Source organism: Harmonia axyridis, chromosome 2 (assembly GCF_914767665.1).
Source record: "Harmonia axyridis chromosome 2, icHarAxyr1.1, whole genome shotgun sequence".
Classification (NCBI taxonomy): Eukaryota; Metazoa; Arthropoda; class Insecta; order Coleoptera; family Coccinellidae; genus Harmonia; species Harmonia axyridis.
In genome coordinates, this window is record NC_059502.1 from 15,938,162 (window position 1) to 15,964,594 (window position 26,433).

Consider the following 26,433-nt stretch of genomic DNA (forward strand, 5'->3'; position numbering starts at 1 on the left):
AAATGTTTTAGAATTTCTAGACTATTTTGAACGGAAAGCAAGATATAGAGAAATATTAGAAACAGCTATTTTCACTTTTAGTTCTCGAGATGCTTTCAATGAGCATCAAATTTGGGACGCCCTGTGCTCAGTACAATTGTAGAAAGACATGTTGTGAAATTGTGTGTAAGTAATTCAATATATAAAAATATTTGTGTTCTAAAAATTTCAAATTATATTTATTATATTATAGAAGTTCAAAAAAGTAAGCCAGCTCTTTCAAAATGTCATTATTGTAATGAATATCTAAATCATAATCAGTGTACTACGTAGCATATTATTTATGGAGGTATTGTTTCTCACCGTCTGAAGATAGATTCAAACCGTTCATGATGAGATCCAATACAAATTCATGAACTTCATTAATCATCAATCGATAGATGTCCGGGTTGGGATTTAATACAATCAAACCGCAGGACAGAGAATAGCACTCTGTATGTGGACCTGGAATGCGGTAGTTCTCATTGCAAAGCAACTCAAAGAGCCGGAGGGTCTACGTGGATCTGAAAATGATCAACCTAAATCGCATTAAATACAGTGTACTTTACATCTTCGAAAATTGCATTGTGCTGTCAACACATCGGATTTATTCTTCAATGATAGTTATCGTCATAATTCAAGGAGTATCGAAGTTTATTATACACTGGAAATATTTCGATGAAGTTCTATTTTTGATGATTCCAGAGAAATGTAACGTAATAATTTCGATCTATGTGTTTTAATAGGACACTTAATAGAAACTTTAGAAAAATAGAAATTCAGCCTGCATGATTCCTGAAATCATGCAGTATGAGAACTACTGAATGGTTTTTCCACTTAGTAAATTATCGTAAAAAAATAAATGAAAAAAGTAGACTCGAAAAAGTTTCCAGTACCCAAACTAATTTTGAGTACTTGCGCCTCCACCATTTTGCATACTATCGAATTTCTGCTGAAACAAAAATTGTTATCAATAAAAAGTAGAGCGTGCTAGCTGGGCAAATGATTAATGAAAAAGCTGACTATCGATAACATTAAAATCTAGTATTAGGTAAGAAAATTATCATAAAATACGTTGCTACAGAGAAAAATATTATGTAGGCAGTTCTGAAGGAAAATTAGAAATTATTGTCAAAATTATAATAATACTAACTTTCTCGCAATTTTACCAGAACAGAGAATAACTGAGTGTTGTCGTTTGAGATGAAATTTTACAAATGACAAATAAATATCGAGCTTGTACAGACATAAACATCAAAATATATTTTATGATATCTAGGTACGAAGTGCAGAGGTTTTTAAGTAGGTAAATTTTTTTTCAATTGAAGAGTTTCCTCCACTTGAACCAAATTTTTTATACCGTTTCTTGAATTTACATGTTTCAAAAAATGAAGAAAAACATTTTTTTTCTCGAAGTTAATGAAGAGTGAGCATGTTTTACAAAAATTATATGCAAACCGAACGTGACAGTCATCTTCTAGATTTTTATGATTATACAGAATATTCTATTCATCTTTTTATCGAGAAATTATTGCTTTCACGAAGACAACACGAAAGTTTAAAAATTTGGAATTAATAGTTATTTTAAACACATATTTTCCAATTGAAATAATCATTTCATTTGGAAAATATAAAAATGTAATAAATATTCAAGAATAACTCTTATTTACATAAAATTTCAAGACAAAAATTATTTTTTTTCTCAGTTTTGGAAACGCGTAATTTTCCAAAGAAAGTCCTAAGAGCTTTTGTTTGAATGAAATGATTCACTCTTCGAAAACTTTCGAAAAATTGTTTGAAAGTATATCTGAAATTCAGAAAATGATCAATATATTATATGCACATAATATACCTAATTATGTCGAAACATTTCGCTCCATTCGCAGTGGAAGCTAACGTGAGGGAAAATATCATTTGTTTATGCGGTACAAAGGTTCTATACCACCAAATTTTCCAAATGAATTCCATATTATTTCATTAATACCGCTGAACGCTAAAATTTGCATGAAAATAAATTTGTGCCAACAAGTTGATTATCTGTTGAATCGGTTTGAATATTTCAAATGAATATTTTATGCTGAAACATCATTAAAGTTTGGAATGGAAATTAATAACGAATTAAGGCGATCCCACTGATGAAAAATTGAAAATGAAAAAATACAATTTCCAGTTAGAGTAACAGTATTAGGGTAAATTAAAGGAAGATCAGAAATGCAGTCTATTAAAAAGGAGGAGATGTCCTGTTGAGAAATAAAAGTTTGGTTTCTGAAAATTTCAACAATTCATACTCTTCATAATAGGAAACTTGATAATTTGCGAAAAGCAAACTATCACACAATTGAAAATGAGGCACTTTAAAAAAAACGAGAGTGGATTAGTTTATCTGTTACGATTGGAGAAATCATATTATGCATAATGGATCATACCTAGATAACTGAACGTAACAGAATTCTAGACCTTATGAACCATAGTGAGAAATTGAATTCAAAGCTATAAAGACGAACATCTCAAAGTTTCAGTAACTTTTTGAAAGGGTTAATGTAAAAGCCGTTGGATCTGACATTATGAATTATTCCGTCATAAGAAATGACCAGAGTTCATTATAGATGAGAGTAGGGTGGTTCAGATGGGAACGAATTCAATCCATTCCTCTTCATGGAACTCTTGAAGAACTTCTTGAAAATGAGGCGAGAACTGACAAGACTTCAAAGGCACTTATTAATGAAATTTTGATCCCAAGCTCATCAATTTATATAGAAGCTTGTATGAGAGTAATGTTCCCATGATGATATCAAGGTAATGAGAATTATAATTTCAATGTTATTGAGCGGATTCAACACTGACAAAAGACTGAACCAGCATCCTCAAACTCAGAAAAAATAAATGTCACATTATTAAAATACGACTGATTAAAACATGATTAACATATGAAAAGCTCGAGCAGAATACTCAAATTGTCTTAGAAATTTTACTCTTTTCCGGAAATTCGAAAAGTTAGAATAAGATTGAATTGGAACCGAGTCTTGAAATGAGTCATGAAAATGAGTGTTTGTTTCAAGGCCCCATCGATTCAAAATCGGTTGAATAATAAAACAAATGCTTCTGCTACTGATTATTTTCGTTCATTTGAACCGGGAATGGTCTCAAACGATAAAGGTCAGATTTCAGAAGAAGCTTACACTAGTCAAGATAGTTTCAAAAATTTGGTTTTCGTTTGGGACCTTCAATTGACACTTTACAAGGTGATTTGTCCGATTCTACTTCAATCAATAACGTTTGTATGGCTCATTCAATGTTGATGAAATGTTATTATTGATGTACAGGGTGTCCTATTTGTGATACCCACTGAAAGCTTCTCGAGAACTTTAGGACTTAGGGAAAAAAAATTTCACGAACCAACGATCTATTTTCCGACCTAATGAGATATCAGAAGGCAGATCATTGCTGTCTTGATTCGTTCTCGAGATATCGGGCTCTTCTAAAAAAAATTTCCCTATCAAATATTTCGCTATATCTATTTTCTCTTCGAGATATTCGAAAAATTCTATATTTTGGGTAATTTTTATGGTTTATATGAAATTCATAACAGATCTAGAAATCAATTTAAGATATATAAAGGGGAGTTAGTGTTTCTTAAATGGGACACCCTATACATTTCAAAGCAGATCTGTTGAAAAGCATTCCATTTTCGGTTTCTCAAGAATGTCATCCGCTTCAAAGATATTGACTTTTTCGTCTTTTTTTATGGGAGACCCCATATATAAATATTTTTCATTTATTCCGAGATATTCGAAAACCCTGTAACTCGAGAATGAATCAAGACATCTATGATCTGATTTCTGATATCTTATTGTTCTGAAAAAAATAGATCGTGAGTCCTGAAGATTATTTCTCCAATTCTTATATTTTTCGAAACGCTTTCAAAGAGCATAGAAAATGGGACACCCTGTTCAAAACGAATGAGTATATTCAACAATTATACCGCTGAAAATACAGGGTTTTCACTATACTAATTTCATTTTAATTGTACAGGTTGAAAAAGCACCCTTCGTATTGCATTTTCAAAACTTTTATACTATACTATACCTTTCAAATTCTAGGATAATGAGCCGTTATTTAGGTGTTCTTAATTTTTTTTTCAACACACCTTCGGTAATCTGAGAATTTTTTTAATTAACGATATCGAAATTTCACTCCGAAGAAGTCAGAATATTCTGATGGGTAGTGAAGCTATTCTGAACTAGGTAGTGAAGCTTTATCGTCCAAGGATGCACAGCTGCTCCTTAGTTCTACAACTTCCAAAATAGTTTTTTCAGATTCGAAATTCATATTCACTTGCGAACGTTCCTTCTAGTGTTCTGGAACTCAATTATTTTTGTGCTATCTCTACTCTATTTTTTCTGTAATTTAGTTTTTCAACCTTTTAAACAATAGAGCTTTTTATTACTGAAAAAGTTTATTGGAAAAAATAGGATTTTTTTTCGATGTTGATGGTCAACGTATGGCGGTTTACATTTGGAACAGCCAGTATAACTCAGCTCATGAGTATGTGTGTTATCGATGTAATCCATAGAAATCGTGAAGTAATTAAAATTTCATATCTCGAAATAATTCCAAAGGTATAATATTCAAAATAATGGAACCAAACATTTGAATAACCCATATTGAAATTGTTTAAATAGTGGCAGAGAGGCTAGTTCCATTCGATTCATGTTATTGCACTGTATTTATTCAGCCAGAAGAACCAATGTGCACCGATGAACTATGAACATATCCAAAACAAATAGGAAGGAATATACAGGTATTATTTCATGATTCTATTCAAACAAGATGTTCAAGCTAGTCGAAAATTATTATGGAACTTCCTAAAATTACATAAATCAAGCAATAGAAGAAGGCTTTACATATTGTGTAAGCTGAGATTAAATAAATGAATAAATATTATTAATTATGTATCCTTAATAATTGATATTCGCACCGATTATTCAAAGATACGCACCACACTCAGTTTTGATAGTCATACTCAGTCGGTAGAAACAAAATTAGCATTTCTATTTTTTCTCTATTGAAAATATTTAACTACCTACTTATACCTAAGTGAAATCATCAATTATGATTGTTAACTGGAGGTACAGAAGTACTCGGCTTTCATTACTAGTGATAAGATATGAGTTTTCCTTGACACCCCGAAGTAAATATTGAAAGAAATAAGGTTAGTGACGTAAAAAAGATATCGACAATATTCACAACTTTCAATAATATTGTCTTATGTTTCGTGCAGGTAAGTTATTTGATCTATTTCAAAGAGATAATGATATAATCATTATAAAATATTACGGAATGAAATATATTATGGATTATTATTAACATGTTACAAAAAACTTTGAGTGCTCTCTTTCCACGAATAGAGAATTATCATTTCGTCATGAGGTTTGTATTCTCCAAATTTTGATCAGGGCTCAACTCACAGATGACGAATCTGCAGAATTTCATGTCTAATTCAAATAAACTAATGACAAAAATCATACAATATTATACCTACTAGGTTGAAATTGTTTGTATATATTATTCGAAATACCACATCACCCAACAAGGTACCGCTTTTTTTCTTGTTAGTTGGTACCAATTTTCAAAAGATGTGTTTCAAAATTTCAAAATATAGAGATAAGTCTGAAACGAGATACCTATTGAAGATTGATTAATGCTACGTTTGTTGTTGTTTCAAAAATGAATAAAACACTGTTTCGTATGGCGGAAATACTTTGCAAATAAAGCAACGACTTGATAGGTTATTCTGATTCTGTTCCATGTGCAACAACGGTTAAAAGCTTGTATACTGACACCGAGGCTGACACTAAACATGGTCAAAAAACCACCGACGATGCTGAACGCTCTGGACGCCCGAATTCGACTGTTGTTTCAGAAAACATGAAAAAATTCCACGAAATGGTTCCGGGCGATCGTGAATTGATGTTGCTTGAGGTAGATATGTAGTTGAAGATATCAGTCAATATTTGTCCATGAGAAACCTTTACTCGAAATTGGGACCACCCTTGCTCAACGCTGATTAAAAACAACAACGCATCGTCGATTCTAAACTCTGTTTCAATCGGTATAAAAGGAATTTTGCATCGATATGCGACAGCGGTTGAAACATGGAGTTATCAATAAATTCCCAGTCGGTGAAAGCCGTACAAAGCTACCAAAACCTCAAATAGTAGCTGACAATATCATGGCATCCGTATCACATGCATGGTCTATTATTCATTGACTTCATTGACAAAGGTAGAACCATCAACAGTGAATATTACAGAACGTTATTGGATTGATTGAGTGCAGAAATTAGGAAGAAACGCTCTCAAATGCAAAGACAAAATTCTCTTGACAACATTGAAAAACTACTACTTTACTTGAACATACGTAGATTTCAAGACAAACTCAAGTCAAGTAGCTTGAATATCAAGTCAAGCCGTGAATCCCTACCCAGGGGTGGATACAGGGGGGGGGGGGGTGGTGCATGGTGGTCATGGCCCCTCCTCGCGGACCTTATAATTATAAAAATGTATCCTGAAAAATCGAAAAATATGCGTGGGAACTCACAAGGGTGAAATGCATTGGCATTAATACATATACATAGAACCATTTGCAGCAGTCTTAATGTTGAAAGATACGATAGTCAAAAAAATACGAGACTAGAATATGTTATTGAATTTTTAATATTTGATCATATGTCTAGGTGTAGTAAAATGGAATTCATTATTTGTCCAATAGATGACTTTAGTTATCTGTATCTTGCGTTGTACAAGTCCGATCGGGTTTCACGATATGGCGTTAAAAAGATGAGATTTCGCATTACAAAAATATTCTGACAGTTTTGTGATGAGTTGACTCAGTTAAGTTTGAGCGCGCCACAATGATGGACACTAGCAAAAAGAAAATACCCTATATTTTATAGTTTTTCTTAGATAAAGACAAAAATACCAGTCAGGCGGGTGAAAATGTAAACAGTGTTTTTGCCCTTATACTGTAATACCCAATCACGTGCAGTTTTGGTTTCGTCGATTCCGTTCCGGTAATTTCGATGTCAAAGATGCACTACGCACTGAAACGCCACTGGTCAATTGACGAAAATATCGATAAAATCATGGATATTGTCGAGTCCTGTTTCGATTGCTTAAGAGCTTAAGAGTCCACAATAAACCGTTTGGAACACTATTTGCATAAGGCTGATCTCAAGAAGGTGCTTGATGTATGGATATCACATGAGCTAACCAAAAAACCGCATGGACCGAATTTCCACTGCCAATCACTGGAGAATCGCTACAAAATCGCCCTATTTTTGAAACGCTTGGTACCTGATGAAAAGTGAATCATTTATGACAACGTCAAGCAAAAACGGTCGTGGTCGAAACGCGGTGAGCCTTCGGAAACGGACAGGAAGGTTTTGCTGTGTGTTTAGTGAGATTGGCAGGGAATTATCTATCAAGAGCTGTTCACCTAAGGCACAACTGTGTTAACTATGGTAATTGAAGCCTTGTTCTTTATGCAATAATAATGGTTTTCTTTTTACTACACTTTATATTTTCGTGCGCCTGGGTTTTCTTATGAAATGAATTTACGCAATATATTTATGGAATATGCGAAATTTTTCCTTGTTTTTACCCTACAAAAATTTTGGAAACTGAATATGATATGATTTACTAAAATCCACTTTTCTATGAAAAAACACTTGACCCGGTAGGTACCAACAAAAAATTCCGCTATTTTGCTAACCTATATGAGCCGTGACTTTCTATGCCCCCCCCCTCAAACATCGTCTGGATCCGCCCCTGTCCCTACCAATGATTACTGACTTTTATCAAACCTCAAAAGAATGCTTAAGGACAAGAAATTTGGTTCTTTTGCAGAAGTAATTGTCGAGGTTGAAGCCTGCATATTTCGAGAGCAAAGAAGAATCTTTCTACAGGAAATGTATCGAAAAGTAAGAAGAGCATAGAAGTACAACACATGTACGCCCAACAAGTGAGACATTTCTCTTGAAAATTGGTCAACATATAGATATTTTCAATAAAAAATGTCTCACTTGTTGGGCGTACATGTGATGTACTTCTATGCTCTTCTTACTTTTCGATACATTTCCTGTAGAAAGATTCTTCTTTGCCCTGGAAATATGTTGAGTGAAGTGTTACTTTGATAAGAGTCATAAATTTACATAAAAATTACATCAACATAGACTCTTATTGACTTCTATCAAGCAACAATCTATCGAAATCATTCAATATGACGACGTGATGTGTCAAAATCTTTTTTTCGTCGATATCATCCATCTTTCCCAACAATTTTCCGGATATCCCATTAATGCAGAATGGCAAGAATCAGAAGTTTCATTATATCTCTCAAGCGGAAGTAACCAACATTGGAGAGAAGAAGAATAACAGGGAAAAGCTTTCAAACTTTCGTCATTTCCTGTACATTGTCGATATGGTAACTGGGAGTGTTTTTATGGCCACTATTGCGTGTTGGCATTCGGCGGGTAAAATTAAATAGACAAAGCTACAGCGATTAACCATGATTAATTCATCATACATGACTTTCACGATAATTACTCACCAGAATGAATTAACACTACTGTACACCTAGGTTTGGAAATACTTATGGTAATGTTTTTGCTGCCGTTCTGGCGGTTCGTCGATCGACTTTCATGCAGAGGTTCTATAATCAATTCGAAAAGCTCGAGTTTATTTCTGTCAATCAACTGTCATGCTTTGTTCGAAATAACATGAATATTGAAAGCACCAAAAAACTATTTTTGTATAATATGATGCAGCACACAATTGAAGTATGTTTTCCGACTATGACATTAAAACTCGAAGTGGAAAATGTATCATGTCATTCAAATTGTGAGTACATGCAACAATCGAGGCAACAATGGCCTAGTGAAAACGGCCACCGTTTTTCTCAATAATGTTGAACCGAGAGTTCGAACCCAGATCATGTAGAGGACACTCTGATCATTCGATTTCAGGTAAAAAAATTTAGAATATTCTGTCAGAGTACTTCACATAAAATCTTAGGTTGAGGACGCCAGACTTACAACACAGCTTAAAAGCTACAAGGCGAATCCTATCTTTTAGAAGATTATCGGCTCAAAATCCGAGAAATACAAACATTTTGACGAAAAGTTGCATCGGACATAACGTGACCCTTGAGTTCTACGTAGAATTTGTTTTGTTGAATCAAATGGTGTCATTATCAAGCTATACTGATCATGCGAAAACTGATGTTTTAACCTATTCAACCTGTAAAAATCAATTTTTTTCACGTATCCACCGTAACCCTTGGTACGCACGATGAAACATTCGATATTATTCACAAATGACTAACTCCGAGATCGAGTAAGTAGCCATTGAAAATTCTGGAGCTGACACTCTCTGATTTTTATTTGTGTGAGCCTCAAAATAAAAAGTCAGACTAGACACGAAAGGTTATCTGATGAAATGTATCAGCCAGTGTATGAGGAAATAATAAATGGAATTGGCTGCAAGCGTCCAATAAGTCCGACGGCAAAAATTTTGAATATCTTCTGTGCCTGAAACAATTGTTTGTTATTCGCCCACAATCAAGATTGTCCTAATCAAAAATGCCAAGGGCCTCAGACTTAAAGAAGTCAGTTTTAACAGCCTTTTACACCTTTCCCGTAAGGTTGAGTTTTTCTGTTGTTACGACGTTTTCACTAATACTTAGAGCGATAAAATTATAATTGCAAGTAGTAACAGGAAAGCTAAGAGTCTAATACAACTTTCAGGGAATGCTACTGTGGGGCATGAAAATAACTTGTGGATGTTCATCATAGGCTTTCAAGATATCCAAAATAGGGTTTTTCGAAAACAATACTAGAACCATTCAATAGACAAACCTCAATAGATGTTGAGAAATATTTGGAACTTGGATGTCTAATCATGAAACTGTAGTCTTTCACAGTAATGATTCTTTCTCTCCCACACAGATTCGATCAATATTAAATTTTGCATTTACATGTAAAATGACTATTGAAAGCTTTATCACCATTTAATTTTGTTCGCATCACCAGAACCAGAACCAGAGAGAAAAGTAATATCGGAACTAATACCCAATATATCAATGACAATGGATGCAATAGAGTTGATATTTTACGTCGTGATACAATTTCAAAAACCTTGATGAAAAATTTTGTGTTGATTTCCTAATGAGGAAACTACTTCAAGAAAATAGCCAAAAAAAGTAGTAAATATTTTAGTTATAACAAATCCTGCAAAAACAAAATTGAGCATGTAGATGTTCCATAACAATAGCAAACTATATACGAAATTTCAAGTGGATCAAATTAGCAGAACCCTATAAAATTCGAACAGATATTGACATCGAGATAACTTTGTTTTAACTTTTTTTCAGGAGATTTCTCATGAATAATACTATTCAATTTGAGGATAACCGTCTTCGAAACATGTTGACTATTACACTCGCAATTAGTATTTTAATTCTGAAAAACATACCGTAATCTGAGTGCTATACCACCAGCTATTTTAATTAAGGAAAACATTAGTCCGGAAGTACTATTCGAATTCGTAAAATCGAATTTTCAAATGAGTTCATTACAAGCTGTTAATTGAACTGCGAGACTCAGCTTAATCCCTTGTAAAACCTCTTAATTGCAGGTCTCGGCTAGGAAATCTAAAGATAATCTCCTCCGGTATTTTTTCGAAAACCGGTGCTCTCGACCATTTCGCTTTCAATTCTAAAAGTTATATTTTTATAGCTGTAACAGCTCCCGTTATTTCTTCAGATGTTATACACAGGGTGTTTAATGAATGATTGTAAATGTTTTCAATGAGAATGTAGGATAATTCGCTAAGTCTGAATCAGTTTCAATACAATGAAACAAGTCCTGAGACTATTCGTTCATGGAATACAGGATGTTTCATATAAATCTTCAACCGATAGATCTCCTAGATTTTCATAAAAAAATTCGATAATTACGTCTACGATAATAATCAAGCTTTATTTTTAGTTAATTATCAGAAACACAGTTTCGAATAGAAAATTTTTGGTTTATTTTACATCTAGTATTAGGGCAATTGAAAAGTCCCAGTCTGGTGCACAGATGGCGGTGCTAGTATTAAATCCATATGATTTTTAGTTAGTAACAACCTTCAAACGATACGTGTCAAAATTTGGCAGCAGTCCGACCATTAGTTTGTGAGATATTGCGTTGTGAGTGTAGCTACTTCTGTTATTTGAAAAAAGATGAGAAAAAAGAATTTTGTGTTCTGATAAAATATAGCTTTTTGAAGGGAAAAAATACAGTTGAGGAAAAATCTTGGCTTGATGAAGAGTTTCCGGGGTCTGCACAATCGATTAACGTTTTAATGATTCAGAGCAGTGTTTGAAGCTGTTCGTGAGAAATAAACCTGAATTTTTGCGTCGATATGTGACAAAGGATGAAACATGGCTCCGTCATTTCACTCCGGAGTCCAATCGACAGTCAACTGAGTGGACTGCACACCGAATCCAAAGCAAGGAAAAACACAACAGCCAGCTGGCAAGGTTATGGCATCAGTATTCTGGGATGCGCAAGGTATAATATTCATTGATTACCTCCAAAGGGGCCAGACCATCAACAGCGATTATTATATTGCGTTATTGGATCGTTTAAAGGATGAAATCGTTAAAAAACGGTCCCATTTGAAGAAAAAAGGTGCTGTTTTATCCAGACAATGCACCGTGTCACAAATCAATGAAAACAATGGCAAAATTGCATGGATTGGGCTTCAAATTGCTTCTGCATCCACCGTATTTGCCAGATCTGACCCCCAGCCACTTTTTTTCGTTCTCAGACCTCAAAAGAATGCTCGCTGGAAAAAAAAATTAGCACCAATGAAGAAGTAATCGCAGAAACTGAGACCTATTTTGAAGCGAAATACAAATGGTACTACAATTGGAGACTTTTCAATTGGCCTGTTGAAGAACCCTGTACATCATTCTCCCAAGAACAAATGAACATCATTGAATAATGCATCATTGTAGGTTATAAGTATATTTTTTTGTTGAAGAAATCGATCTGCAGGGTGTAACGTGAAAAATATAATTTTTCCAATCCAAAACTGTACTACTGACTATTAACTAGAACTGAATATTGTTTCATTTCCTTGTATTTTTCATGAGAATCTTGGAGAGCATTCGAGTGTTATAAGGGAAAGTGGTCTAAGGTCTAAGGAAGCATACTTGCCGAGATAACATAGATATAGCTCTATAATTCAGTCTCCATTGATGTTATTTTACTACGCGAGTAGTACACTCGCGCAAACATGTTGCAACCTGACGATTGTCGGAGTTTTAAGACCTTTCAAGGAGACACAACAATCTTTTTAGGGAAATTGGCTCGAGGAAATAAAATATGTTTTAGGGTTTTCATAATTGTGATAACAGGAATCCTATTTGCTGTTCAGGCCAATCGGAATGTATATCAAGAGCTAGATTGTTAAAATGTAGGTTTCGCTATCAAGAATTTTTTTTCGGTAAAGGCCTACAAGACGCCAACATGTCATTTATGTGTTAAGAAAAAAATTGGTAATAACTTATGGTGTAAAAGAGCCATTTGAGATCAACAATAAGTATGGAAAAGACCCCGTCTTGTTCGAAGGAATTGTGGCTCCAATATTAAGTATGTCATCTTCACTGCCATGCCGAATGCATAGAATTGGTCTATACCAAAAAAGATTAATCATTTTTTTGTTATATCTGTAAGCTTACGTAACCAAAAAAATATTCATTTTCTCAAAATTTGTGCATAAATAATGTAAACGCCAATAAGATAAATAAATTGTGCGATTTTATTCATATTGTTCAGATGAGATGGGTTTTTGCAGAACCTTCAGTTTTCGGTTATTTATGGAACAAATTTTAATTAAAGTCGAGTTTTATTTTTAGAGTATTCATTTATAGCTAATAAACTCCATACTAGATGATTTTTCACATGGTTATTTTCATGGACTCGGATGTCACGCTGGTAGCTATCTCTAGCTGCCTACGTGGTTGGTTGTTGCCCTATAGCCCATTGAGTCTGCCTACCGAAACCACAGGTGAGCGGCTGGCTTCTGTTCTTGACCTGACGTTCATTTGTTGTTTAACACCAAGTGATGCTCATCCCAACACTTTTTCACAGTACTAAAGAGGACCAAAAGCCCGAAAAAAGTGTTTACGGTTATAGCACTATTCCTTGAGGGAGATGTCCTTCACCTTTATCTTTGCTTTAAATCAAATTATCCAATAATATTTTTTTGTGAAAACTACAATGATATCTCAGACCACCTTTACCTAGCGATTGATTATAGTTTTTGATTATATACATGTACCTAACATCCTGTATCTCATAAACCAATGGACTAAGGGCATGTTCCAACACTGATTAAGAATATCCCAATTGACCTGTAGAACCTGTTGACCTGAGAACTTGTAGGTACAGTTTTAATGAAACATCCCAAATAATAAATATACATATAAATATAATGAAATTAATTCTTCACTATCTCCCTATTTTCTGAGTCGATAAGCATGAATTTAATCATTGCAGGTAAAATATTTTCATGCTACTCCGAATTATAATCTGGTTCACTGATATTTCAATGTTTTTTTACTCTCTCTTTGGCCTCAGAACTGTGAGGAATTCTATTTGCGTGAATATTCATAATTCACCAACCGAAATGTTACTCCAAATTCTGCAAATATTCTGAATTGTATATTCAATTCATGAGAAAATAATGGAGCTCCAGCTTCGATCTGAAGCATTTTCGGCTAGATTTTCGGTTTCCATGAATCCCAAGAAAATTGTTCGGACGAATAATACATTCCTGATGACTTCTTCGTCAGGAATGGCGGCAAAAAAATTAGTAACAATAGAATTATGTAGTGCGCTGTGATCATTGACTATAAGGTAAACAAGTATATCTCCATAAAAATCTTGTCTCGGTTGTATACTAAATGAGTCAGTGGATTTATTTATAATTCCACATGTTACGTTACCTCATCGGGTAAGCCATTGAATTTGTTTCGGTCGTGTTACATTAAAATATTTCAAGATCGATACGACTTAAAAGCAGTATCAATGAACATTCGAGTTTTTTCATTCACGTCGAACGATCTGTGTTAGTGATTCAATGAGACAGATTAGCTTTTGGTGATCCAAAATAAATATGTGAGTTAAATATTATACTTAAGTCAATAATGTTTTATAGATAAATCAAAATATGCGACGAAATATATTCGAGTTTTTTGGCCATGAATTCAAGCAGAACTTGAAGGTCATGACATATATTATGATGTATTCGATTGAGGTATCTTATTAGCATGTGATAAATAGTTCCTAATTGATAACTGTATATGTAGAGAAATTCAAGCCAGATTCATTTTCTATTTATGTATTACATTAGACACGATAACTCTCGAAAGGATCAACCTATAATTTTGAAATTTTCAGGTTAGGTTTAGATCTAAGTTGTCGCAGTTAAGTTTGTAAATGGGCAAAATCCGACTGCGGTTTCCGTAGATATGGAATTCCAGAATATTCATTACCTTTGAAATCAGAACAAAGTATTAAATCCTAATTAAATTTTGAATTGAGTTGAAATGATTTCAAACTTCAGGTTGATATTGATTGCGTCACCAGAACCAGATAAAATTAAAGAAAAATATCGGACAAGAATAGTCCATATGTCAGTGATAACCGATATGGTCAAATTGATATTTCGCTTCAGATATACAATAATAATTTCAAGCTTGAATCAAAAATTTAATGATGGTCCAATAAAAATAAAAAAACTATATTTCAATTACAACAAATCGAATCGAGTCAACATTCTGTCAGTTTGTATGAAATAAAAATTCCGAGCTTTATGCAATTTTTTTTTTGTTTATCGCGTGGTCAAAACCAAATAGTCAAGCAGTGTATATTTAAATTAACTCAATTTTTCAGTGACATCAACATATCCAACTGAATTGAAGTTCTGCATCTACATGTATTTTAACATTCGCAAACTTTTTGAAATTCCTTGTTGCACGCGTCTTCGGAACCATAGAAATCTCAAGTACAATATCAAAAAAAAACCTAATATTATTTCAGAATCAAAAAGTCGGACTTGATTGAATTGTTAATTGGTTTACGTAAAATAATAACTTGAATGTTCATGCTGAATTTCATTTGGATTTTATCATCAGATTCCAACATCTAAATGAAATAACCTACGACAACATAGTCATAAATCTCATCTTATGTGAATTTATATAAATTTATGGTCTTCATGGCAGATGACTGAACAAGCGTTCAGAAGGTCCTGGCGCCAAGTTACAAAAAATGTAACTGACTATTCAAACTTCAGATTTTCAGGAATGAAACTGTGAATCTCATTCTAAAAGAAAAACAAATACTCAATATGAAGTATAAGAGCACGTTCCACAAATTAATATACTGCAATATTTCTGCAACTTCATATTTCTTATTTCAATTTTTTTTCATCTTTCCAGATATGATGCTTCTAGTATGGATCATATTAGTTGTTCAAATCATCCGGTGTTACGGCCAACAAATAGGTAGCTGCAATTTCAATTCTATGTGCTCTTGTTCATCTGATCAACATGACTTAAGTGCAAGAACTATACACAGTGTTAGTTGTCTTTCAGTGCCATTCTTCAAATTTCCGAGTGAGTATATTGTAGATATTTATATTCTTTTATAATATTCTGCTATCTATATTTAACAGTATAACAAATATTATTCTTTTTATCGATACCCTGAAATATCAAACATTTAATAGTATATTATTCAACGAGCGGTAATGTAGGTCATAACTCACGCAGATGAAGTTTGCAGCACGAGCCGCAGGCGAGTGCTGTAATTCATCAAGTGAGTTATGACCGTTACCGCAAGTTGAATACTATACTTTATCTACGACTATATCAATAAATACTAAGAAAAAAATACAGACTTAAAATAAAGACAGAAGGAACGGAAAATAAATATAATGTGCTCGATCCCGTACAAGAGAGATGGAAACTTAGTGCTACCAATCACAATCTAACTAGCTTCGGCTAGCTCGAATCCAGTACAGAGTACAGACATAGAAATTTATTGAAAAACCTTAATAATTGCCTATAAAAATGCATTAAAATATACCAAAAAATATTCCCTGTAAACGATGACTTAATGATCTTACTGCTACACCAATCTCGAAAATTTTTTCAAACTCCTTTATATTTTTTCGGGCAATTAATTCTGTATGGTAACATTAGCTGTTTGTCTTTTGAAAATGTATACCTTTATAATATTTCATCTTCACTATCTGAATTAATCGTTTTCAGCAAAACATTCACAATAATTAGATATCAACTTAATTTGAAAACGTCAAAAGTGACATTCCCTCGGACATTCCTCCCCTCAATAACAATAATGGAATGTTCCCTTTCGGCCAATCGAATAGAAGCAGAGAAGTATAGAAGCACAGATCCATATTTTCTGATTTATAATAGTGAGTTATAGTAGTGAGTTATTATAAATCACGCTGTTTGTTAATAGATACTATTAATTGCTCAAAAGCAGTTGAATAATGAGTTTATAATTCAATAGGAGTAGATAAAAACAATAAATATCAATTTGATAAAAAATATGTAATTGAATATGTGAAAACTAGAAAATTGCAAACCTCTTGTTACGAACTGGAATCGGCGAATTATTTGTAATTGTTTGGAACTCAACGTCCTATATTTTTAGGAGGATATTACTTTATTCTGCCTATTTTTAATCTCTCTATTTATAATTTTCAACAGTGAATCTTTGGAATCGATCTAGGAAATTTGACTGCTCAAATTCTCGAGGTAAACGAATTGAATCCTGTGTAGAATTGAAAGAACATATATGAATCCTCGTAATACTAAAACTGTTACATATCGTTCTAGTACTTCACCTTAATCCTCTTGCTTTTTTCTTTATCTTCATCTTCTCCGATGCTTACAGTAGGAAATTTGAGGAGCTATAGAAATTAAATGGATTACACTGCTTACATAGTTTACTTCAGTTGTTATATGGTTCTTGAAGGGTTTGCGGTACCAAATATATGAATATATAGATGTGAGGTGAAAATTATGGGGGAGGTGAAAGTATTGAAGGACGAATTTGAAAAGTGAGTGTCCTGAAAACCAAGTTCTTTGACCCTTTTGCTTAGTCCTAATTTATAAAACGGGGATCTGCAGATCGCTGGGAATTGAGTCCTGTATCGTGCAAACCGAGACACTAGCTGTCTATACTTGCGCCCAAGATTGTCTTAAAAGAAACCTCAAAGGGGCGCGTACACTGTGGTCCCTGGAATCACTAAGCCAGAGTTATCTATTGACATGGGAGTGCCGCAATATCAATAAGCAACTGGCCAGAGGCAATAAAGAAATTCTGCTATGGGTACCGGGCATTGTGATATTGAAGGAAATGAAAAAGCCGATGAACTTGAAAAAGAGGCACCAAGATCTGATCAGGACTTCTTGGTCCTGAGCCCTTCTTTGGGCTTGGAAAATACCATTACAAGGCAGAGGTCCAACAATAGGAAAACCATCCGAAGGAATACTTCGGGTCTGTTCAGGCAAAGAAATTTGTGGAGCTTTCACCGACCTATACCAGAAAGCTCCTGAAGGTACCACGAGCTGAGCTTCGAGTAATGGTGGAACTGCTGACAGAACACTTTCGGTGCAAATACCTGTTATACCGCAAGGATAAGTCGGCGGATGAGATATGCAGGTTTCATGAAAAGGAGGTAAAGCCGAACACATAATGTGCAAATGCCCAAGGCTGACCACTCACATGCCTAAAAACCACTCACATGGGAAAGTCAGTTCTGGATACTCAAGATGTAATAGCCAAGGCTACTGGGGATGTCGTCAGTTTCGTTAACATCATCGACGGCTTCCCTGGGTTTATATGAATAGGTAGGGTTAAGAACAAACGTTCAATTTGGACGCAGTTCCTGGTAGACTAACAGTACTGTGACTACAATGATTCAGTGGAATAATAACGGGTGTTTTTTTTTCGAGGTATATAACTTTAAGTTGGCATTACTGTTCAAGATGGCGACCAATTTAACAGCTGTTAAGTGATTTATTCTCAGTTTGGTTTGGCAATTCATCATGAATAGACTCATGCCTGAACAACTCTTGCAAATAGTTCAATTTCATTTCGAAAATAATGGTACTGTGCGGAATACGTATCGCGCACTACGTCCATCTCATTTTGTTTAGCGATGAAGCGCACTTCTGGTTGAATGGCTACGTCAACAAACAAAACTGCCGCATTTGGAGTGATTACTAACTTTTTCATTCCTGAATTGAACAACCATAATGTCCAGGAGCTGTGGTTCCAACAAGACGGCGCAACATGTCACACAGCTCGTGCCACAATCGATTTATTGGAAGACACGTTTGTTGACCGCCTAATTTCACGTTTTGGACCTGTGAATTGGCCTCCAATATCTTGTGATTTAACACCGCTAGACTACTTTCTGTGGGGCTATGAAAAGTCATTGGTCTATGCGGATAAGCCACAAATCCTTGATCATTTGGTAGACAACATTCGCCGTTAATGTGTTAATGGCGATATACGGCTACAAATGTTGGAAAAAGTCATCGAAAATCGGACTACATCCGAGCCAGCCGTGGCGGTCATATGCCAGAAATCATATTCAAAATGTAATGCCACAAGATTATCTTGCGGATAAATAAAATTCATGTCAATCGAATAATCCATCGTTGTTTTATTGCAATTTAAAGTTCTATAGCGCTAAAAAAACACCCTCTAGTAATAATAATGATCAAATTTTTTTTCCCGTTCTTTAAACCACAATCACACATATATTTCAAAGCCTGCATATTATAATCTCTTTCCGAATAGTTGTAGGATACGAAATATGTAGTGTCATTATAATTCAACCAGAATCCAATCCTAAAATTCGCTGCGCTATGAAGGTTGAAGGTATATGTATACGGCAGGAACCACTGAAGTTCGATACCAATGATTTTACCGCCGAGAGAACGTCGCTCCAAAATAGTTTTATAAAATGCAACCATAAAACACCTCACGAGAGTACCCTTCAACATCACCTTCTATGTCTCTCATTTTGGGCTAGGAGACCTCTTATGATTTTCCGAAACTAGATACTGTATTCTGCCTCACCATATATTTCCAATTATAAATGTTTAGGTCATCGAAAAGAAATAACATGATGATAATAATAATTGATTAATGAATTCAAAACAATTCACAGTATAAAGAACAAAATACAATATAATCCAGAAAACTCAATTTTGCTCTTCTAATTATGAACATTTTCAATCATTCAACAAATATTTGTCTGTTTACCTAAGATTCAACTCATTGAAATCCTCTCAGAATATCCTCTATTCGTTGATAAAGAATATAGAAATAGCAGCTTCGTTCTTTGGATGAACTGAACTGCCTCCAGCAAACGCCATAATTCAAACAAAATTTCCAACTCGACGAAAGACGAAGGAAACGGGAAATCCAACTAGCAGAAAATATTTTGGCACGTTTGAGTTCAGACGAAGTCTGGCAAGTTTCCTGATATGGCGGATGCACGAAGAAATTACATTAACACTGTTTCGAACCACTTTTTAATTATACCACCTCGTTTAATTTGGAGAAACAACGCCTGCTAGAGACGAGTTGGATATATCAAGTTCTTCCATTTCAATAAACAAGGTTGTTCATTGTCGAATAATGTAACAAGGCGAACGTTCCTGCAGTGCACGTTCAAGAAAATGATAGTCTGGCTTTTTGCAATCCCTACGATATTTTTTTATTTCTGTACATAAAATCTTCACGATTTTCTAAAGTTAGGTGAGCGTGACATGGGATTATGCCTTCTAATAGTATATTCTAACACAAGTTGCAGAATGGGATCCTATTACAACACGAATGCTAAATTCGAAAACGAGCGACGAATGAGCGAGTTTTCGAAGGCATGAGTGTTGGAATTGCCTTCTGCAACGAGTATTAGACGATATTTTCTCTATTTTAGTCAAGTTTTGTGGAATATTGAAGAAATTCAATGAAAAATTCAGATTATATATACTAGTGACTTTTGTATTATATCTTGGCAGTTGGTGTGACTGTTACGAAAATTGACAGATTACGGAATTTGAATATGAATCGTACGTTTCGATTTTGAAATAATTTATATTTACGCATTAAATTCGTGAATTTTATCTGACGAAATCGATTTAACACCACCAGAATTAAGATATATTGCGAATGATGTTTCAAATTATTTCATTTCACTATATCCAAATTATATTGAATTGTCAAATATTGACGTTTATTGTAATTTGATAGGATTGGAAGTCAGTATAGATAACCACAAAACGAAAAATATAACTGAAAACGATGCTGTAATGAGTTCATTACAGCACTGTTTTTAGAACTGTAATGAACTCATTACGATACTGAAATAGAGAATAGTAATTTACGTAACAAGTCCGGAAAATAGGGTTTTTTTGGACGAATAGACAAAATTCCAGGACGAGCGTAAGCGAGTCCTGGAAGTCTGTGAGTCCAAAAAAAACATTTTCGGGCGTGTTGCGTACAATATTTTTTCGGCAACCGTGTAAAATAACAAATCAATGAGACGAAACATATTTTATTGCGATTGCGATCAAAAAACATGCAAGTTGTTGACAACTAATTTCATATGAACTTTCAGCCGTTTTCTTGGTTGCTATGGTAATGATCAACTGCATTTATTAAAAATACACCTACCAAGATTTTCATATTCACAATGACATAAACGACGTGATTCTTTGCCGGCCTAGTCCGGGAAGTACGTACTTTCCGGACTAGGCCGGGAAATGCTACTTTCTCAGAGAAAAAGCGTCCGGGAAGTGAGCACTTCCCGGACGGTTGCCGAAAAAAAATATTACTCATACAATTTGCCTCACTTAATCAAATTTTATTGAATTTAGGACTTTCATGGCAATATTTCGTCATTTTTATATATCGAGGAGATATGAAATATCTAAAATTTTAGTCTTTTGATTTCTCGATCCATTTTGGAAAAATCAGTAAAAATTGAATTTTTTCACTAAAAACGTTATACCTCCTGAAATGTTAGTTACAGACTCCTGAAATAAAAACGTTTTTCGAATATCGAGTTATGATCTGAAACATGATTAGGTTTTCAGTCCGTATTTCGAGTCCAGAAAGAAAGCCAGCCTCTAGAAAAATTATTCTATTTTTTTTTCAAAATTCCAGTTTATAACCAATAATTTTTGAAATAATATTTTAACCGCCCAACTCTAAGCATTTTCGTGATCTACGTGATGGAATCGATTGAATGAAAGGTAAAAACTCCACTTGAAAGAACTTTTACTTTCTTTGATTTTTTAGGGTCTAGGTATTGCGTATTTGAGTGGAAATTTTGGACTTCAAAATTTTTGGGTGAGGGCGGAATTTGGCATATAAGAGATCGTTCATTTTCACACCACTCATCCATTTTTCGTAGACCTCACAGTATAAGAAGAAATTGAACTCGAAATTTTTGAAAAATCAGTAAAAATTGATTTTTTCACTAGAATCGTTATCTCCTAAATTATTAGTTACAAACCCCTCAAATAAAAACGTTTTTCGAATATCGAGTTATGATCTAATATATGATGAGGTTTCCAGTCCGTATTACGAATCCAGAAGAAAAGCCAGGATCTAGAAAGATTTTCCAATTTTTTTTCAAAATTTCAGTTTATAACCAATAATTTCTGAAATGATGTTTAACTTGCCCAACTATAGGCATTTTCGTGATCTACGTTATGGAATCGATTGAATGAAAGGTAAAAACTTCACATGAAAGAACTTTTACTTTTTTTGATTTTTCAAAGGTGCGAGCACACTTTTTTAATTTTCACAAAACTACAACCTTGGTATTATCAGTCGTCATAGTTATCAAATTCATCTTTGTATGCCATTCAGGTTTTCATTTTCTAAAATTTGAAAGTTATATTATTAAAAATTGCTTCATTATTTTGGGATTTTCTTTCATTTAAAATCGGTTGCACAGTCAGGTGGTGAAAAAAATAAAATATATCTGATATGTTTTGTAGCGCTCTCGGAAATAATCTTGCATAATCTATTAGTCTTCAAACTGATTTCAAAGGTTTTTTATTGAAAATAATTGATGAATATTTTCTAGCTAAATATTGTCTATTTTTTTATGTCTATACTTAAACTTATATTACTAAAACAATTTAGTAGCCTACGAGAAAGTATCGCTTTCACTACTCAATGATCATTTTACTTTGAAGATATCATCTATGTATGATTATTTTCCATTAGAATTAGATTCCAATCTCATAGACAATCAATTCAAGTAACATTAGGAAAAATTTTATTAATTTCAGGTGACTACGCTTCAAATTTGAATTGATTCAAACTCAAATTAATGGATGTAGTTGTCGGTATGCCACTCATAAAATCCATTTACCAAATGGTAAATTGAATTCCGATGATTCACCACAACGAATTCACTGATCGAATCAACAAAAGCGTTGGAATCAATAGACACCCCATTGAATTCAGCTGGTTCGGAACAAGCTTTCTTTGATACTAATCTGAATGGAGAAGTGCGATTTCCATTAATGTTGTTTACAAGGGAAGGCCCATTCTGCAACAAGTTTATCCAGAATGTCCACAAAATACTGCTGTGTCATTACAGAATTATAGGGCTGCTGCTGAGCTACAGGTTGATTGGATTTGGGGAGAATACTCATCTACCTAGGCTAGTATGTGATGATTATGTCCAACTACTCGATGAGAAAGCGAACGAACAAGCAGATTGAATAAAATAGTTTCAGTCGGGTCGGTTTAGAATTTCATGGTTATTCAAAAAAAAAAACTCCTGAAGAAAAGTATAAGAGTCATGTTCGTTTGTAATGGTAATAGTTTTTCAATGGTATTAATGATTTCAACATCGAAGTTAGCTATTTCATATTCTGAAAATAGTTTCATCACAAAAACAAACAGCAAAAAAATAACCACCAATGGGTGTTGTGCCTCGCTCCTCTCTTAAATCATCCATCTACTGCCGGCAGTACGCTTTTTTTTTCAACCTTTCTTACAATCCAATACAAATTTTCATAAATATCAAACAAGTCTAGAAAGCGAAATATTGAGGCCGCAGAATTTTCAACTCAAATTCCTATAGAACCACTGTCGACTTAAGTCAAACATAATCCTTTACTCAAGTACCAGGCCTAAGCTGTAAACACATGTCCTCCACATCATAGTCACCTTCTAGATTAAAACATGCATTTTCCGATGCTCCCTTACTTTTCAATATTTTCAATGTAGAATGATTCATCCTTGCCTTTTAAGAAACAAATTTATTTTCCTGGAGAATCATTTTAGGTCAGTAATTGTTGGATCAGATCAAAAAATGAATTGGGTCGTCAAACAGTTTAACTCAATCTCTTGAACAGAAATCTACATCTACGTGATCATATATCTATGATAATTGGGCAGTCAAAACTGATCTTTCTTGGATTCCAAATGAACTGCTCTTCAAAAGTTAGAGAACTTAAGAAAAAATTCATATATATTTATTTTTTTGAAATCATTGTTTCAAGTATCAAAGTGAAGTAAGAAAAACAACAAAAGTGTTTTTCCATAATAATATAGAAAACATTAACTTGCCATTTGGCATGTCATGAAAACATAATATTGACATGCAGGTGATGTGACAGATTGCTGTTTTCTTAAAACATGATATGATGGTAAATATGGGAAAAGCTCTAATGTGAAATCAGGAAATATTTCATGCTTGTTCAACTTTTTCAACTAAATTTCGCTTAAACCTTCAAACCGTTATAAAAGAATACACTCATTACTCAATTAACTGTGACATGCCATGAAAACATAGAATTTCATAATAATGAATACGCAATATGATTTATCACTTTTTGCGCGCTTTTTTCCGGTGAATATCTGGATATTTTACCCGAATGTAATTTATTTTTGAATTTTTAGCTGATGTAAGCTATAAAGAATTAGCTTCAAGTAACTAATAAAGAATTCGAGGTCGAAATCCTGCAGCCCTGTACAACTCAACAGAATATGCTAGTGACTTGATATTTCCAGGGTAGATTCAAGGTTTGAATACATCGGTTGAATTCATAAATAAGCAAAATCCGATCTCATATCCCCATATTTTGTCAATTGTTTCTTCAATAATTAGATAAATATTGGATAGATTTGAATTTTATAAGTATGAAAATATGAAATGACTCATTTCAAAATTCCTTTAAAAAAAATGTAATATAAATATTTATTCCCCAGAAATAAATATTGTAATGAATAATAAGTTCGCGTAGCTATAGATAGAAAATGAAAGAAATATATCCCAAATTTTTAGATGTATTTCTGAGATTAACATTAAAAATAGTGGTAATACACCTTGCTTTACTAAATGTAACAATATATAATTTTCTCAGTCAGGACCTGCGCTACTGAATACTGATCATTAACCTTCAAGTTCATACAAATTTGAATCCATGCATACATTTGTGCCACAAAACTACCCACTTTCCCTATTCAAATTCGTGATGGGGTTGCAACCCTCTCCAGGGGTTTGCTAGTAGAAACAAGCTTTGTATCCCAGATCATAAAAAATCGACACGTCTGAGTGTTGTCACAAATTCTAATTCGTTGTTGAATTATTGAGGGTGCACACTTTTAAATGAGACACCCTGTATTAACGAATATGATACAAATCACTCAGCACTTAGCAAAGAACTATTGAATATCAATACATCGTGAAAATTACCGGGTATTTGCACGTGTGCTCTAGGTGAATATTTTCTGACTTTTTAAACCATCGGAAATATTCAGGTTGATTGTTAAAAAGATTTTATTTATTCAAAGTACGATTAGCAATTGAACAATTAAAATTGAGTGAATTTTTTTTCGGGAAAATGTCCTTCATATACCCCCCGTGCTTGCCAAATTATGATTTTTTGTCCCTTCTCGCTTCATTCAGTTCACGTCAACAAATCACCTTAACCCAATATTACTTTGTGTAAGTCTACAGAGACCCAACAAAGGCTAGGAGTGAACCGCCCCTGGACAAACTGGTGGATTCCGGAAGAGTTGAAATTATCATTTAAATTTTCGAAAGCGTTCAAGAATTAAATAGATGAAGTGTATAAAACCCACTCTATCTCATAAACAAATAGTCTTAGGACAATTTGCAACATTGATTCAGACTATTCGAATTGTTTTTCTTTCGAACTGAATACAATGAATCACTCGAAGATAGACTCAACCAAAAAAAAAAAAACCAGAAGAATGTCTTTCTGAACACCTGTCGATTGGTAACCGAGAGGATTCTCACAAAACCTTTTCTTACTTCGTATCATCATTCCTGATTTTTTGTCCCTTCTCGCTTCATTCAGTTCACGTCAACAAATCACCTTAACCCAATATTACTTTGTGAAAGTCTACAGAGACCCAACAAAGGCAAGGAGTGAACCGCCCCCTTGACAAACTAGTGGATTCCGGAAGAGTTTACCATCCACCCACTGGCAGTAACTCGATTCATGGCGGCCTGCTGAACTTCGAAATCGACTGATTACGAGACAGGATTGTATTTATGACACAGATGCTGTTAGAGCATTAGAATTCCTAGGAAATATTGCGATACAGGTCAGGAGGAAAGAAATCTTATTTTTGGCAAGCATTCTCAACATCGCGTCCAAAGCCGATGAACTGAAGGCGCGGCAAGGTTCCGTAATATTATATTTCCACTCTCATTTCAGAAAAAACTAAATATAATATCTGGTGCCTTAGGATTTTAGATCGATTTGAATTCGATTTTTTATATTCTTTCGAATATCAACTATTCAAAATATAACATGTTCCTTAACAGTTCATAGAGCGATTCTTGAATCCATTTGTTCGACTTCCTCAAGGCATCAAGATGCCTTTTCTGATGTCCGAATAATGTTATAATTTTCTCTATTGACTTCCGTACAAGCTTTGCATTAAATGTTTTTGGGGGAAATAATGATACATAGATAGATAGATAGATACAAATAGAAATTTTTCGGGATTTCTCTTTCATTTCAGAGTTTTTTTTCATGCTATCGAATAAGTCAGAAAAAGTTATTTTTCTCTGAGAAAAATTTGAAAAAAATTGGCAATAACTAAAGAGATATCAACTCAACAGCCACCTCATCTATCTTTCAGCAAATTGATCTTCAAGTAAAACTTTACCTTTATTGATTTTAGCGAAAATTACACATGAACTAAAAAAATTCAAATATTGAAATGAATGAAATTTCTAGGAA

The 26,433-nt window shown here is 33.8% G+C and overlaps 1 protein-coding gene across 3 annotated transcripts in view; it reads left to right on the forward strand.

Annotated features, from left to right (window-relative positions):
* Positions 1 to 26,433, forward strand: part of LOC123672760 (chaoptin-like) — a 156,012-nt gene that overhangs the window by 81,730 nt on the left and 47,849 nt on the right. Inside the window, exons 1-2 of one of the 3 annotated variants that reach the window (XM_045607034.1) lie at positions 5,191 to 5,299; positions 15,574 to 15,750. In XM_045607034.1, the coding sequence (XP_045462990.1) occupies positions 5,287 to 5,299; positions 15,574 to 15,750 (190 nt within the window). In that variant the 5' untranslated portion in view covers positions 5,191 to 5,286. Of the gene's footprint in view, positions 1 to 5,190; positions 5,300 to 14,063; positions 14,249 to 15,573; positions 15,751 to 26,433 lie in introns of those variants that run through there. The other 2 variants (XM_045607036.1, XM_045607035.1) reach the window with 2 other exon arrangements.